Source organism: Lutjanus erythropterus, chromosome 18, assembly GCF_056507025.1.
Source record: "Lutjanus erythropterus isolate fLutEry1 chromosome 18, fLutEry1.hap2, whole genome shotgun sequence".
Lineage (NCBI taxonomy): Eukaryota > Metazoa > Chordata > Actinopteri > Lutjaniformes > Lutjanidae > Lutjanus > Lutjanus erythropterus.
The window spans coordinates 34,670,313-34,686,973 of record NC_139334.1 but is presented as its reverse complement, the minus strand read 5'-3'; the positions used below and the strand labels follow the sequence as shown (position 1 = coordinate 34,686,973).

The 16,661-nt window shown below is 38.8% G+C and overlaps 1 protein-coding gene across 1 annotated transcript; it reads left to right on the top strand.

The window, feature by feature from the left end:
• Positions 1–3,694: 3,694 nt before the first annotated feature.
• On the top strand, positions 3,695–8,798 carry gja10a (gap junction protein alpha 10 a). The gene is made up of 2 exons (XM_084743005.1): positions 3,695–3,933; positions 7,269–8,798. The coding sequence occupies exon 2, from the start codon at positions 7,308–7,310 to the stop codon at positions 8,796–8,798; it is 1,491 nt and encodes a 496-aa protein (XP_084599131.1). The 5' UTR covers positions 3,695–3,933; positions 7,269–7,307.
• The last annotated feature ends 7,863 nt before the right edge of the window (positions 8,799–16,661 follow it).

Below are 16,661 nucleotides of genomic sequence, written 5' to 3'. Positions count from 1 at the left end.
CTATGGCTCCAACTCACTATTTCAACTGATGCAATCATTTTTGCACATGCAGTGTCTACATATTGCTCCTTTAACTGGCTAATGTACTACTCACTGCAACTTTTCCTGGCAGAATGTAAACATAGGATGCTTTTATCTCATTTCAAGGAGAATGAGAACAACTATAGCCAATCCTCTCGCTGATGATCTTGTTTACTTATGTAGGTCATATAGAGGCATTAGTATTAAATTGAGACTGTTTCATCACCAGCTAAAAACTCCTTGTAGGAACTTTAATTACATACTGTCAGGATCTATAACAACTCATTATATTTTAGAAGCGTATCATAACGTTGTATGTAAAATCTCAAATTTGCAAGATAAGAACTAGCTGTTTAATAAATGTGCAATAAACAGTACATTGATCCTCTGAATGTAACATAGTTTGAAGTGTGAAGTAGCATAAAATGGAAATACTCCTTGATTAAAAGAGCAAAATTAAATAAATTAAATACTTGAATAAATGTAGATTGTTGTATTCCATCATCAGCTGCCTGGTAAGCTGGGTTACTACATGAACTGAGTGCCATAACAAGGATATGAGGACCAACATGTGGGTGAGGTGAGGTCTGGTGTCAACAAACAGACAGACTGGACAAAGTCACGCCCCCAGCTGTCAGTCAGGCCGGGGGACGGCGCTCCCGATGAAGCAGCCGCTGGTTGGTTGTGTAACCCAATGATCCTGGTGTGACATCTGGCTTTTGGCCTCAGCGACCACAGCCTTCTGAAGGGAAAATCAAATCAATGCTCCATTGACTCTCTCAGAGCGCGATGGAAACCTAATTAAAGGCCCTCCAGGCACAGCTGGTCATTTTATGCAGCCAAGCACCAGGGCTCTCGAATCAAGCCAGTAATATGTACTATTGCTTTACTCTGTGCACCGAGGGAGGGAGGGGGTCTGTGGGCCTCCCTCGCCAGGAGAGTGTCAGCATCCAGTCTGGCCCCTGTCATGTCTCTGTTTAACAGCTTTATGACACACAGCAGTGCATTCTGGTATAAACCAAACCACCTGCTCAGAACATCATACACAACTGAGCTAATGTGTGTGCAGCAGAATTAATTAACAATGTTTTAACAGTGTACAGACATTTACAAAAGATAAATGAGAACTATGTCCTACCAATAAATCTTTTAAAAATTATTCATACCACTCTAATTCCAGTTTTTGGGCAGAAATTTAAATTTAAGGACTGAAATAAGGTCAATTATAAAATGATTTTGTTTGCTTGAATTTTTTAAATTTCTAAACGTGATCTGTGCCAGACAACAGTTCATACTTCAAACAATTTAAAAATGTTTTAAAAGCCTTCAAAATCTAAAACTAACAATAGCTACTGATAACACAGGTATATAAATGGGTATGAAAAAGGGTTAGCTATACCCTAAGGACCCCTGTCTCATTTCCTGGTTTAAAAAAGACAGGAATACTGCTCAAACACTGGTAAACTCTAGATTTTTAGACAAATTAATTCAATCAATCAGATGTGTCTCAACCATAACATGTCGACTCTGTAGTTCTTCTAAATCAAAACTAAATATGAATTATGGTTTGAAAATGTGTATTTTGATTAACATTAAGAGAACTCAGAGACACTTTAAAAAATATAATGTATAAAACAAATAAAATCACTTTGAGGTTGGCCTGTTACGAGGTTTAATAGCCAAGAGTTTGAACTTTTAAAATATATCTTTAAAATGCATTTCCCCAGCATAGTTGCAGAGTAAAAATCAAAACTCCAAGTCAAGAACATTGTGTTTTAACTTTGAGGGAAATAAAGAAAAATAAATATATCTCCATGTGAATTTTTTACAAGGTATTTTTTTAAGCTGCACTCATCAGTATTTTTCTGTTAACAATGGATCAAAGCCCCTTGTGTGCTGTTAAAGGTGGATTAGAATATTTTATGTCTCTTCTGATGTTTTCTCATTAGGTGCAATTTCTTCATGCTGTGCCTGAGTACAATTGCCTCTTCCCTGCTGGGTAGTTTTCACATTAGTAATTTTGTTCTGTACCCAAATACTTTTGCATCATCATCATCTACACAACATTTGTTTATGCTATTTTGTAGAAAAGCCAGCCAACCAAGCCAGCTGAAAGATCCCAGTAGCAGTCCACTTCCTTGTTATGGTACGGTTGTGTTTTATACCTGAATACAAATGAGCCATGCTTGTGACCACCTTGTCGAATGGACCCGAGCATGGATCAACAAACCATACCAGTGCACAGTACACAGTGCTCACACAAATGAAATGAACTGGACTTTGCTGTAAGGTGTACTCGGATCCAGGCTCAGGTCCCTGATATGAACATCGCTTAACTGGTTTTAATATGAGGATAAAACTAACTAAGAACCGAACTTTAGTTATTAAACTTATGGCTGACATTATAGTGAACAGAAAATCTTGTGTTTTGAACTGCAGGTGTGGGACTTCAATAACATAAATGAAGAATTTTAACAGTTTTGATTCAGGGAGATCTGGATGTCATTTTAAAACTGAAATAACTGAGCTGGAACTAGATTTAAAGTTGTTATGGTGAATCTATGTTAATATTAGCAAAGAGTCGATTGTTTACTGAGAAAATTTCGAGCATTCAGCATTCAGTCAGTCATGTTTGTGTCCACCTGATGAGTGTCAGTTCAATATTCGCTCTCTTTTAGCTCTGTTTTTGGTCTCCACCACCTCCTGAGGGAAATATTTGTCTATGTAGCCGCTAAATGCAAAGCTTGTTGACCAACTCGTCTACACCTGTCTGTCTGCTGTCTGTTGCTGAGCTTACTGTTTCCATGGGCAAGAATGATCTTTCGTGCTCAAGTATACATTAGCTTGCTAGCTAACGTTAGGTTAATTTTTTTCCAAAGCTGATAATAATACAGCTTGCTTGTGCATTTGTCACTGACATCAGCTGCCTACTTGCATATATAAAGGACACAGAGGAGGGAAAACAATGCATGAGGTAAAAGATGCTGTTATGCTTTTTATTTTACAGCACTTTTATATTGGGAACATATTTTAATATAATGTAGGAGGTGGGTTATACAGCATAATGCTATAATGCTATAAAGCTCATTAGAGATGAGGGCTGAGTTGATCATTCTCTGTGGGTTCATCACTACAAGGGACACCTTTCACATTACACTGAGCCATTTGACAAATTGTTAATCTAACAATATTGAGCGGTGCAAAATCCAAATGTTAATCACAAGGTCCTATCATGATTGCCATGTGGGAGTGTACATGTGATTTTCACATGAAGACTTTTCCAGTGTCCGTCCACATACTTTGTTGGATTGAATTTACACAGCAGGGATGCCAGGCAGTCATGCATGCATGTACATGGACTGACATGCATAACCCCCATATCCCAAATTGAAGGCTGTGTGCAGGATGGCAGGTGGGACATGATCCATTAAACCACATCCTCCACATTAGAGAGTTGACCCCAGTTAAACATAAAGGCCTCCCTGTCGGCTCAGTTACATGTTTATGTTGACGGCAGCAGAAGTACATGAAAGACAGAGCATTAAAATAATATCATCTCCCTCTGTCAGAGAGGGTCATATTGATGGTACTGGTTGGAGTTGGCACCGCTGGCGTGGGAGAAGGGAGGGGGGTTGGGGGGCATTGTCCCGTCGGGAGGCGATCGATGCTCACATCCTGTGAACCCAGCATGTAACACGGGAGAGCACTCCCAACCACACAGGCAACGCACAGATACACAGAGAGACAAGGACAGCGGAGAGCTGAGGGATGTGGACGGGAGTTTGGGACCAGCACAAGAGGACCGCCATACACCTCCATGGGGTAGCCATACAGACGCAGTCACTTCCTGGGACGCATGTAAACACAATGAAGTGCATCAAGAGGCAAAGAGGGAACCCACACCAGTGATATGTAAGTGCTGCTCAGATGTTTGCTGTAATCCGATACTTACAAAAGTGTGCAACACATTGGTCCAAGAATGTAAATGTCATACTTTAATTTATAATTGGTATTGCAAAATAAATTTATGACCTAACAGAAAACCATTCAAGTGGCATAGTAGGAAAAATCCACCATAAAGTAGAAGTTGCATTTTGTTTGCAGGCACTGTGCAGTTCAATTTTATTATGTTTATGAACACCTCTGTATGAGCATTAAATGCTGGTCATGACAACAACATATTTCAAGCCAGTTATCTCAGAGCACTTTTCACATAGAGCAGGTTTTAGGTTGTACTCTTTCTTATTTTATTCCCACCATTGGTAAGCACTTGGCAACAGTGATGAGAGAAAACTTCCTTTTACTAGTCAGGAACCTTGTGCAGAACTAGGTTTTGCGATGGGTGGCCATCAGCCTCGACTGGTTGGATGTCAGATTCTTGAAAAACTTGTCAAACTCAAGAACATCATTTAATGTGGCCCACAAGAGCTTGCAAAGAATGTAGTTTGTGTAATACAAGTCCATGCTGTGTTATGCAGGATGGTATCTATGAACTACATAGCCCAGAATGCATTCTGATTATATGTTACGTGCACACTGAAGGCATCCAATAATAATCAAATGTAGAGGCAATTATGTAATAGCAGATAGATTTTTGTAGTCTTGCACATCCAGCTGGCCGTTTGAGGGCAACCTTAATGCTGGTGTGGCCTGAAATGAAATTGAGTTTGGCAACCCTGGTTTAAACATGAGTGATACAAGACCGTCACTGAAGCTAAGTCATCCTCTTTTTACAGATTGTGAACTCATACAAATGCTATAAGATATGACGCAGTACATTGCTATAGGATGCGGTAAGACATGATCTGTTACGATTTGATACAATGCAACACAATGCGATGCAATGTGATATGATATGATATGATGCAATCCAATGCGGTACGATACGATATGATAACATACAATGTGATCTGAACTGATGTAATGCAGTGTGATACAATACAATACGATGCCATACAATTCAGTATGATGTAGTTCAATACAATGCAATGTGATATATGTTATGATACGGTGTATGATATGACATGATGCAATACAATGCAATGCAATAAGATGTAACATTATAAGATACGATGCAATGTGATCCAAAGTGATGCGATGCGATGCAATGTGATATGATACGATGTAATACAATGCGATACAATATGATTCAATTCGTTGAATGTTGTGAATATGATATGATATATAACGATACAATCGATGCCATACAATGCCATACAATGCAATATGATACAATATGATACAATGAGGCAATACAGTGTGATATGATATAATATAATACAATATGATATGATACAATACAATACAATACAATATACTTTCTTGTCCCTGGAAAATTTGTCTTGGACTCAGATGCTGCACACAAAGAGCTGCCTTTATACTAATAGGACGGCTGCTGTCACTGAGCTCTAACAATGGTAGTATACTGGGGTATAGTATAGGACCTTTATTCAAAACTCTTTTAACTGAATACCTCATACGAAAGTCCAAAAACTGAACCACTATTTCACTTTCTTATCATATATCACTTTAAATTCGTAATCTTCCAGCTTCAGTCACTGTATTGGAAACACTGTGCATCTAAATTCTACTTTAGGCTGGGATTTCCCTGTCATAGTACATATGCAAATGCACATACACTTTCTTAATAAGAAATTATGTAATTAAGTGACATCACAGTGTCAGACCACAGTTTGGCTTCTCTCCTCTCCTCTTTAGCCCAACCAGATGTTTGCTGTACAACACATGACTGATAGCTATCTCCCTCAGTCAGACAGCAACACGAATCCTCCTGCACCTGATTGGATGAGCACACTACTCTCTAGGATGTGAGTCGTCGCAGCAATTTAAAAATGGAGGAACAAAGCAGCTGTCAAATTTCTCATCAACTAGCTATGTAAATTATATATCTAGATGCTGATTGGTCCAGCATTTATCTTAATACATTCTCAATGTAAATTCAACAACATTAAACTAACAATGAACATATCCCACTAACAAGTGCTGTGTGTGTATCCAAAATATCTCCTCCCTCTGGACCGTACTGTCCAAAAACTGTTGCACTGGTTGACATGGTTGACAGAGGAATCTGCTGAGCTCATGTTTTTATTTGCTTTGGCAGATACGTCTTGACCACCTTCCATTCAGTCAGAATTCTACCAGCCATGGATCTGGTTGGGCCAATCACAACCGTTTATTTAATATGGTATAGGGTCTATAAAATGATTGACAACATTGGTCCAGATTTGAAAAGACCCATTTCACGCTGCTCTGATTGGTGGTAAATCTATCCAATTGTGTCCAGTTAGCAGGTTTGTCCACGCCTCAAGTTCATGAAACTCAGTTCAAACTATTAAACTAGGCAGTTCTGATCAAATATTAATGAAGGTTCTGTTAGTGCATTCCCTATATTTCACCCAAAATTTTTTCAGAAACATTTTAGTGCACTGCTTAGGTGTAATACAGAAAAGACTGCGACCAGCAAACTGACATATTGTGTCCTGCTTTCAGAGGCTCCTGAAACACATTTTAGTGTACTGTTTTACTGTAATTTGAGAAAGTCACCAGGCACCACCCCAACCTTCATGTGTCGCTCATTGCTAAATCACAAGTTTTGTGTCAGATGCATTTTTGCCTGCACCGCTTGGAAATCAAAAAACAATGCCAAGCTACAGCTGCAGCTTATCTAGCTACCCTCACTAATTGTTTATAGCATGTCTGATCATCTGACTGTATTGGTTGTCTTGTTGGATTTATTCTAAATTATGTTGCCACATGATCTTAGTAATCATATTGAGTATAATATGAAGAGTGAGAAAGTCCATGTAGGCAGGAGGACGGGGTGGACAGGACTTTCCCACAGGAGACCAGGGTTTGGTTTGTTCCTGTTTGAGACAAAAATGTTGCGAATGTCATAAGGGAGTAGTTATTTTGATCCAAACTGCAATCTTTGCCTAAATCTAACCAAATAATTTTGCACCTAAATTTAAGCAAGACCTTTATTTTGAAAGTGTAATCAGACCAGATTTAATAATGCTAATTTGACCAAGAAATGAGAACAACAGTGGATAATACAGTAGTTTGAAAGTTCCATGTACACAAATCTAATAGACTGAAATTTCTGACTATTTCACAAACTCCCATGAGACTGTGTTGTAATAAAGTGTACGTCTCCTTCACAATTTCTTAGCGAAAACTGACCCACTATGTGGCTCTGCTGAGGGTAATGTGTTGTTGTGTCTCCACAGTTTGAGGACATGCGGCATTGAAGTGGTGTGAAGCTGACCATGGGTGACTGGAACCTGCTGGGCAGCATCCTAGAAGAGGTCCACATTCATTCCACCATCGTGGGCAAGATCTGGCTAACCATTCTCTTCATCTTCCGCATGCTGATCCTGGGTGCAGCCGCTGAGGACGTATGGGATGATGAGCAGTCTGAGTTTGTCTGCAACACTGACCAGCCAGGCTGCAAGGCGGTCTGTTATGACCGTGCCTTCCCCATCTCCCTCATTCGCTTCTGGGTCCTGCAGGTTATCTTTGTCTCTGCACCCTCGCTGGTCTACATGGGCCACGCCCTCTACTGCATCCGAACACTGGAGAAGGAGCGCCACCGCAAACGGGCCCAGCTGAAGGAGGAGATGGACGAGGCTGAGTTGGCGGTGGATGACCATAAGCGCATGGAGAGGGAGCTGAGGAGGCTGGATGAGCAGAAGAAGGTGAAGAAGGCTCCTCTCAGAGGCTCTCTGTTGAGAACCTACATCATCCATATCCTTACACGCTCTGCGGTGGAGGTCTGCTTCATCCTGGGCCAGTATATTCTCTATGGCATCCAACTGAAGCCACTCTATAAGTGTGAGAGGCAGCCTTGTCCCAACAGTGTGGACTGTTACATCTCCAGGCCGACAGAGAAGACCATCTTCATGGTCTTCATGATCGTCATCGCTGGTGTCTCACTTTTCCTCAACATTCTGGAAATATCCCACCTGGGCATCAGGAAAATCAAACAGACACTTTATGGAGAGAGGTACACGGAAGATGACAGTTTTATTTTAAAATCCAAGAAGAAGGCATCCTTACCACACCTCTGTGTGATGAGTAATGTTTCACCTCACAATGGGCCTTTGACTCAGACCTTCAAGGTGATTCCAGAGGCGGACATGAAGCCTCCTCATTACAACACTGGGCTCAAAGCCAACCAGGATGGATCAAGACATAACAGCTTGGCTCACCTGGGACACAGTCAGACCAGCTATATCTGCCCCCAACCTAGGATGCCACCCAGGCCAGGCCAGAACTATTCAATCCAAGTCCCCCAAACCCATGAAGGACCAGAGGTCCACACAGCCATGGTGGACCACCATCCAGCCTGGGCTTCTGCTCTGCCCAATGTGGAGGAAAATTCAGCCAGTCATCATGAGGATCCCCACGAGGAAGACCACCCTCACCCTAGTCATTTTGAAGCTCTCCTGTCCGCTAGCAACGTAAGGCCCAGGGCTGTCAGAGTCCTGGATGAGGATGAGCGAAGGGATTCAATGGCGAGCGAAGTCATGATCCCCAACCCCAGGAAGACCAGCTTCATGATCAGGCCACCATCTGAGAGCTTGTCCTCCATAAGTGGTTGCACAAGCCCTTCCTTACATACGTCAGAGGAGTCAGATGAACTGGGCTCCCTGCAGGGAGACATGCCCATGATGCCACCTGCCGGAGGCCGAAGAATGTCAATGGCAAGTAAAGAGCAGAGATTATCTTGTGTCCAAAAAACAGTTCACAATAGTTGAGAACATCAGAGGCGAAGTTAAGCCTGTCCTCACCAGAAAAATGGTGGTATAGGTCATCTGTACAAGCAGTTTATTATGACTCATATTTATATTTTTGTTAAGTGGCAACCTTTTGTTGTTGTCGTGACCATGACTGTAGAAATTAAAGAGCAAGAAGGTCTGTGTAGAGAGGCAGTCAGGGTGGTCTTGTTATGTAGGTGACCTCTGTCACATCACTTCCATCATCCAAGCATGTATTGATATACAAAACATACTTATTTTGCCCCAAACCATAATCTTTTCCTAAACCCAATCAAGTAGTTTTGATGCCTAAACTTAACCAAGCTGTTGTCATTACATGACGTAAACCATGTTTAACATCAGCTGAATTAATGTCTGGTACGCCTGTTGCTGGTATTCTCCAGCTCATTTTGGGAATCAGTGGCAATCGACGTGTTCTGTAGTTTTAGGTGCGAGGATGTGTTGCAAAGTTATCCTAGTTTTGTATGAAACTGCTTAGTAAACTACTCCCATCTCACACAATACACATCACCAAAACCAATATTGCTATCCCTTGTAACTTATCAGACACACTGATGTGCAACAGCATCCCGGTATGAAAATACACAGGCATCGCAGCTTCAGCGGCTAATGTTAGCTTCTGTCTAATTACATTTCCTCACATTTTGATACTTTGAAAGATACATTTCCAAGCCAAGAAAGTCACAGTTTGTCATAAAACTATTAAATGGACAAATATCATGTGTGTTATTCCTGGCACCATTCAAACAGGATAAAAAAAATGTTTTTCTCTTTTCTCTTTTTAATTCTCTGCCATAGATAACACCTGGCAATCAGAGATTAGCTTAGTCCCTACCTGGGTTTTATCTGATAGTGTTGTCTAGAGCATAATAGTGTTTGTCAGTTCTGTGTATGAAACATGAGGCTTCTGCTGGTGTATTATCAAAGAAGTCAAAGGAATAAAGTTGCTCTGAAGCTTGTTCACTGGTAGAGTTATGAAGTTAAGTATTTCATCTACTACAAATTTGGGCAAAATATGAGAGAAAAAAAGTGATGAAGAGGCTTCAGTGTTAACAGAGAGCAGCAGAAATGAAGTGGTGCTTTTGAAAAGAGAGAGGGAGAGAGAAAGCTCATTTGTGTTGATCTGGACGAAGCCCAAAAGTGGCAAATTGGCAGCCTCTGTCCAGTCAATGGTCCCAGTGAGAGTAATGAGAAGAAATCAAACTGCTCCAAAGTTATTTCAGATAATGCCCTTCAGTCCTGACCAAACAAATGAGAGGTCAAACATTTCTCCGAAGAGATCAGTACAGTCTAAATTAAATACATCTAAAAGCAAAAAGATTGTATATTAGGTTTCTCAACAGATGCGGTTTGCTTTTTCAAGTTTATAACTAATCTTTAATGAACAAATAGCTATGGAGTGGAATTAGTCATTTATACACACTAATCAGTAACTGTGCTATCAAATTATTATGCAATTGAGTGAACAGAACATTGCATTAAACTTATCTGTTTAACATTTAACATTTGTTAAAGACATGTCATTGTTTAACAACCAGCTGGGCTCCATACAGTTCATGTACAGTTTTAGATTTAAAAAATCATCAATCAAAGTGCTACAGACATAGACATATTTTGGGGTAAATAGACTTAAAGGATTCGGTCATCATTCGTGTTCTCCTTCACAGATGTGAAACTGTGAAATTAGATGTTTTATTTCATTTTTTTCCCCTTCTTAATACCAATTCAGATACATGATCTTTGTGTATTGGCTGATACAGACTACCAATACCATAGTTACATAAATACATAAAAAAAACAATAGATTTGTGTATATTTCTCTTTCCCATGATGGTCTGAGTAACTCACTAGATTTATTGCCTGTTGCTTAATTCATATATTAAATGTTTTGGCAGCAAAAAGAGATCAGTGGTTATTGGTAGGTTACCTTGTGAGGCAGCTGGACTCGCAAGAAAGTCCCATGAAAATCCATCTTGCCAGGCTCCAAGTTAACCGTTTGTGTCTGCACCAAAAGCGATGCAGCCAATCAGCATCCTAGGTGGGACTACTGGCAGCTATGGGCGTGGTTTTAGGTGTGATGACAGCCAGATGCATCCATGGAAGTGACTTGCCTCAAACAAACAATGGCAGCTGAAGAGTTTAGCATAGATACTGTGATAGCATCAGTTATATTAGAACTTTAGAGAATTTCTTCATTGAAAGAAGAGCAAAGAACGACAATGAAGGCTTTTATCAGTGGAAAAGATGTTTTAGTTAGCCTGTGATAGATACCTGCCAAGTTAATGTTTGAAGGTGCCTGCCCTTTTCCAACACATTGTTTTGCATCTATAATCAGCACAGATGCTTTGGCATAATACTGGAAACATCGATTAGATACTAACAGTGATAACATTTTAAATTTTTTGATCAAAATTATTGCCAGGGACCATTCAGTAGTCCCTGGATTTGTAGGGACACGTCCCTACCATCCCTACCAAATTCTACATCCTTCCATATGCTTTCTTTACTAAATTCCAGGTGTATGATGGTGGTATTTTTGATGTCCAATAGTCAAAGTCAAAGCTGTCTTCTTGTCTTTTTCAGAGCATGTTTCTGGATATCTCGTCTATCATGAAGAAGTGAGGGAACAGGGCTAACATCATGGCCGTAGGAGCTGTGTTCCACAGCCCAGCTGGGTCACAAACAGGTCCGTGACTGTATGAGTGATCCAGCCACCAGCGTTGACCCAACGGGGCCAAAACCAGTCAGTCAGCCATGATGAGGCAGCGGACTCAGTGCCAAAGCCCAGTCTGTTTTGGATTCGAAGCACCTTATAATGCCTACGTGTGGGTACGAACAGGAAAGGCTTGTATCTTTTTTAAAAGCATCTGTCTGAGTTTTTAAGACTGTGCACAAACAACACAGTGGATTACAGAGCAGACTCCTCAGAGGATCTGTTTGCTTCTGTCACATGGACTTTAAAAGCTTAAAAGACTTTTTTCTAAGTCGCAGACTTGATTAGAACATGTGTGTATCTGTGTATAGTCATTTATATACAGTAATTTCATGAGAAATGATGATGCTTTATATTATATTCAGATTAAATGCTTCTTAACAAAACAGCAAACATTTTGTCAACAGATATTTAATCAAATCCACACACCGACACCACGCTGTAGAATCCTCATGCTTTTTCTTTTATTTCTCAACAAAAATTGCCTCTAGGCAAAATGCTGTTTTTTTCTTTAAAACCTTTTTCATATCAAATAAACAAAACATGACGTGTTGCACAATATTTACAAAAAAATCCGAACAAAACACAGGTCATTTGAACATTCAAAGATAAAAAAGGAAATCAAAAAAATGCTGAATCTGCATATAACAGTCATGTTGCAGGTACTCAAAAAAAGGACACGTAAAAAATGGCTCACCAAAATATACAAATACAATGAAGTAACCACTGTAAAAAGTTAGAAACAATGCCACAGAAACTGTCTACATGTCTATTATACAGTCCTTACCCATAAGAAGAGGTATGCTGAATCATCCAGGTAGATAAGTGCTTAGAGTCTGTTCAACTAAACTTAAAGAAAACCTCCAAAATCACAATCTGAGATTCAAGTGGCCCCGATTACCCCATTCTGTAAACAGATCGGATTCAATAAGTACTTCATTTAGTGTGCCACCAAACTGTAATTGCAAATTGAAGGCATTTGATTCCAGAATACTAACTTCCAGAAGGGAAAACTCTTCCTGATAACCACTGCTCAAGGTTTAAATAAGAACTGTTGTGCCTCGCTGCATTCTGAGATGTTCTGGACAGCTGGAAACTCAAACATTATGAAGAAGACTGCAGTGTTACAGCTGTTCAGCTGACCGTGCAGAGCAGAAGCTCAGTCCCAGGTTTGTTGGTATGAGTAACGCACCACTGTGGCACCAGAGTCTGCAGGTTTCCCTCCAATCCTTGAACCCCAAATTCTGATTGGAAAACATGCAGACTCAGCGCTCCACGCTACATGGCTAAGACCAACTGTTAAAAACATAGAAGCCCTGAGAGGCAAGTGAGAAAAAAAAGATCTGGTGAATCCATTTCTAACTGTTTTCATGTGAATATTTGAAAAAATACGTTTTAGGTGGTGAATTTTCTTTTCTTTTTCTTTTTTTTTTTACTTTTTTTTTCTCTCCTGTGTTTAATAACAGTGAAAAACATTTTGTCAGCTGAAATGTGTACTATTTTTATTTTTTCATTTTTCTAAGCCTTTGTTGTTGCGATACCCATTTTGGCCACAAGAGGCTGAAGTGCACCACTACCCCATGTTTTTCGCCGTAAGATTTTTTTCGGCAACAAAATGATAGCTAAAATCAAATCAAATCAATGTATGTATTATTAATTATAAAATATAATTTATAATAATATAGAACATATCAAAACCTTATTTGCTCTGCCCATCTCTCTAATTGCCTTCCAGTGAAAACATCATTCATCAAGTCATAAGCTGTCACTGTTGATCTTGACCAGTCTGCTCCTGAAATGTAGCTTGCTAGCAGCTAGCTATTGTTAAAACAGTGTAAGACTCACAAATATGACACAGCATAAATAAACTATAGACTTAGCCCCACACATGATAATGGCAGAGAGTGACCAACAGGACCTGTGGGTTGTGGGTCGACCTGCACAACACTATTTGTCTCAGTATTTGTTTATTTATTTTTTAATATTCCTTGGCAAGGAAAGGTTTTGTTCTAAGCGGCACTAAAAGCTTTCATATTTATTTTCAAGAGAGTTTTATTCCTCCATGAACTCCAAATGCAAGGTACATATGTTGTGTGCAAATGATGTAACATTAATGTCATATCTTTCTTTTGGCCTAAAATGTAGTTTAATCAGCAACAAAAAAGTCTAAAATTAGCCTGTATATGCAGTAAAAAATAAATAAATAAATAAATAAAAATGCTGCTAAAAATAGGCAATGAAATCCTTTCAGTTTGTCTGCAGATGAGTTTGCCTAATGTTTTTTCTCCATGAATGGGCCGGTCTCTTATTCAAACTCATAGCTGACTGACAGGTTACAGAAATTACTGTTGAAGGCGACAAGCCTTCATCACATCGTGCTGGAATAAGGGGAAAAAAATGAGATGTTAGTGGGTGTTGGTGGGTTTTTTTGTCCACTGCATGAAAGGCATCAAAAATTATCCTGCAAAAGTTTTCCCCACCTGTTCTTTAAGTCATAATCACAGGAGAGAAGACACTTTAGATCAGACTCAGAAAATGGATCACCAGGTTTTTTTCACACTTGTCTCTCTGGACTTTGTCAAATGTAATTAAAGGACCATACCAGTGTTTATTGCAGTACTGACAGAACTGCTGCTGACCATTTTCCAATTGACAGTTTTTCCTGAATGTTGTCCAGGCAGCTGTTGTTTTTCATTTCTTTCAGTGCACTTTGATAATCAACATGCAGAGACATGAAACCTGCTTGCGTTCGCTAAAAGTAATCAGCCACAGTGAACATCATGTCTGCTTTTACTCTTTTTTTTTTTCATGTCATGGTGACGCAGTTGTAAGTGCAGATTGATCTGAATATTCTGCATCGCACCACCACACAACTATAATGTGACATTAAAAGCATGCGATGGATTACCTAACAAGCAAGTTTCAAGTCTCCATGAGTTCTGTTTTGCATCGTACTGAAATTAAAACAGAAAATGCTGGTATGTTCTTTTAATTCCATTTTATGTCCATTTTGAATTTGAGTTTGTGCTGCTGTTACAGATGCTCCAACGAGTCAACTATCACTGCTGGACACTGATAACAGTTGATTATGTGTATGGAATAAGATTAGGAACACTAAATTCTGAGATTAATCACAAGGTCAGTGTTGTGTTCTAATCATGTTCCATACAGCAGGAATATTGTGCAGTGTCCATGTTGTACCCTGAGTCCTCAGAGTTGGACAAAATGCAGAGCGACCAACTTTGAATATTAAAAAATGTAACATCTCTGCAGCCTTTAATTAAACCAGTGGGTTTTTGTAGCAGGAGGAGAGGAAGAGGAAATTTAAAACTGAAAGCCAAAATGAGGCACAGAATCATTTCCTGTCATTTATCTGTCTGTGTTATGTTCTACAAAAAGGATATCACTGAAAAAAGGGCAAATGAATGTTTTGAAACATTAATATTTCAGAATCCATTATGATTGACATTTTTTTGCATAACTTTGTGAAGAATGAATTATTAAACACTACAAAATGATTTGATGCCTCATTTTGATGTTCAGTCAAGTGTAGCTTCCTTTGATTTTTTTTTAGTTTAATACCAAAAATTCAGCTGAATAATTACATTAAGTAGAGTTTTATATTTACTGTTGGTCCTATTTTACAGTTTATTATCTGGTGAGACCAAGAAGAGTATTTGGTTTTTCATATGGAGACTCACAGTGGTCAATATTACACAAAAAAATAAATAAGACATTGTGCAACAAATAATACAAACAAAATACAAAGTACAAAAGCCCTGAGAAGCAAATGAGAAAAAAAAAATCTGGTGGTTGATTTTTTTTTCTCTCCTGTGTTTAACAATGGTGAAAAGTTTTATTTGTTTTAAATATGTTGTGATTTTTTGTCATTTTTGAAGTGGTTGTTGTTGTAATGCTCATTCTGGCCACAAGAGGCTGAGACTTGCACCACAACCAACCATATTAAAAATATTTACATTAAAACACAATACTACTAATACCTACTGATAACATAGGTATAGAAGTGTGCTATCACAATCATCCTTGTTTTAAAATCTTTTTTTTAATGAACATGTCGGCCCTTGTGTTTGATTTGCATTCAAAGACAGATTTAGCAAATGGATCAACAGAATTGTTTTTGTCCCGTTTGTCTCTCAGGGCTTCCATACTATGAAATTGTAAAACAATCCAAATTTCTTTTTAAAACTTTATAAAACAATTTTTACAGGTGATTTTTTTTCATTCCTTGTTGATGTGGTTATTTATTGTATTCATTTAATACTGAACATTTTGAGTCTCCATACTTCCAGAAAGAAAGGTGATCATGTCACTGTTTGTCATTAAAGGGAGCTTTCTGAATAGTGAAACAAAAAGTCTGAAATAAAGTCATACTGTTTGTCTTTCCCTCTTGAGGTTTCATCTCAGATGAATACAGCAGGGTTCAGAGGGGCTCCATGTTTCCACACAGTTACTTAAAGCTGCAGCGGCATCACTTCCTGTGTTCCCTTCCTGGATAGTTTGGCCTCGGTAACCTCTAAGGCAAGAAATTGTAGCTGCACTTGTCAGATGCATTTTTTTTCTCATAAATTCATCAACACTTTTTAACTTATGTAAAATTAAAAAAAGAACTTTTATCAGCTTTTCTATTCAACTTAATTCCCAGGTCTTAATTATATCTTTACAAAACAAAAAGAACAGGTAATACACAAAATTGTAAACATACTCACACCCCTTTAAGTTAAAATATTACAACTTAAGTACATATGACTTGTGACTTATAAATGAAGACTTATTGTCAACAATAAAAAAATACAGCCATTAACAAATCAATAATCTAAGAAAGGGTAGTGACCTACATTTTACATCTATGCAATTTGCTCTACACCCGCCCCCGCCCCCAACAACAAATAAATAAATTAACAAGTTCACATTAAGGAATTATGAAAACCAGCTGAGTTGTGTTCTTCAGTGTACTCTGAGTGATTAGTACATTCTAATAAGATTATCATTGGCTGACAGATTCTGTGGTGACGTCATGGGGATGATCAGGTCGCTTTCCTTTCATTAACATGAGTCAGTTTGTCTTTAGTTTTTCATTTTAGCTCATTCTGTTTAACCCCTCTCTCTCC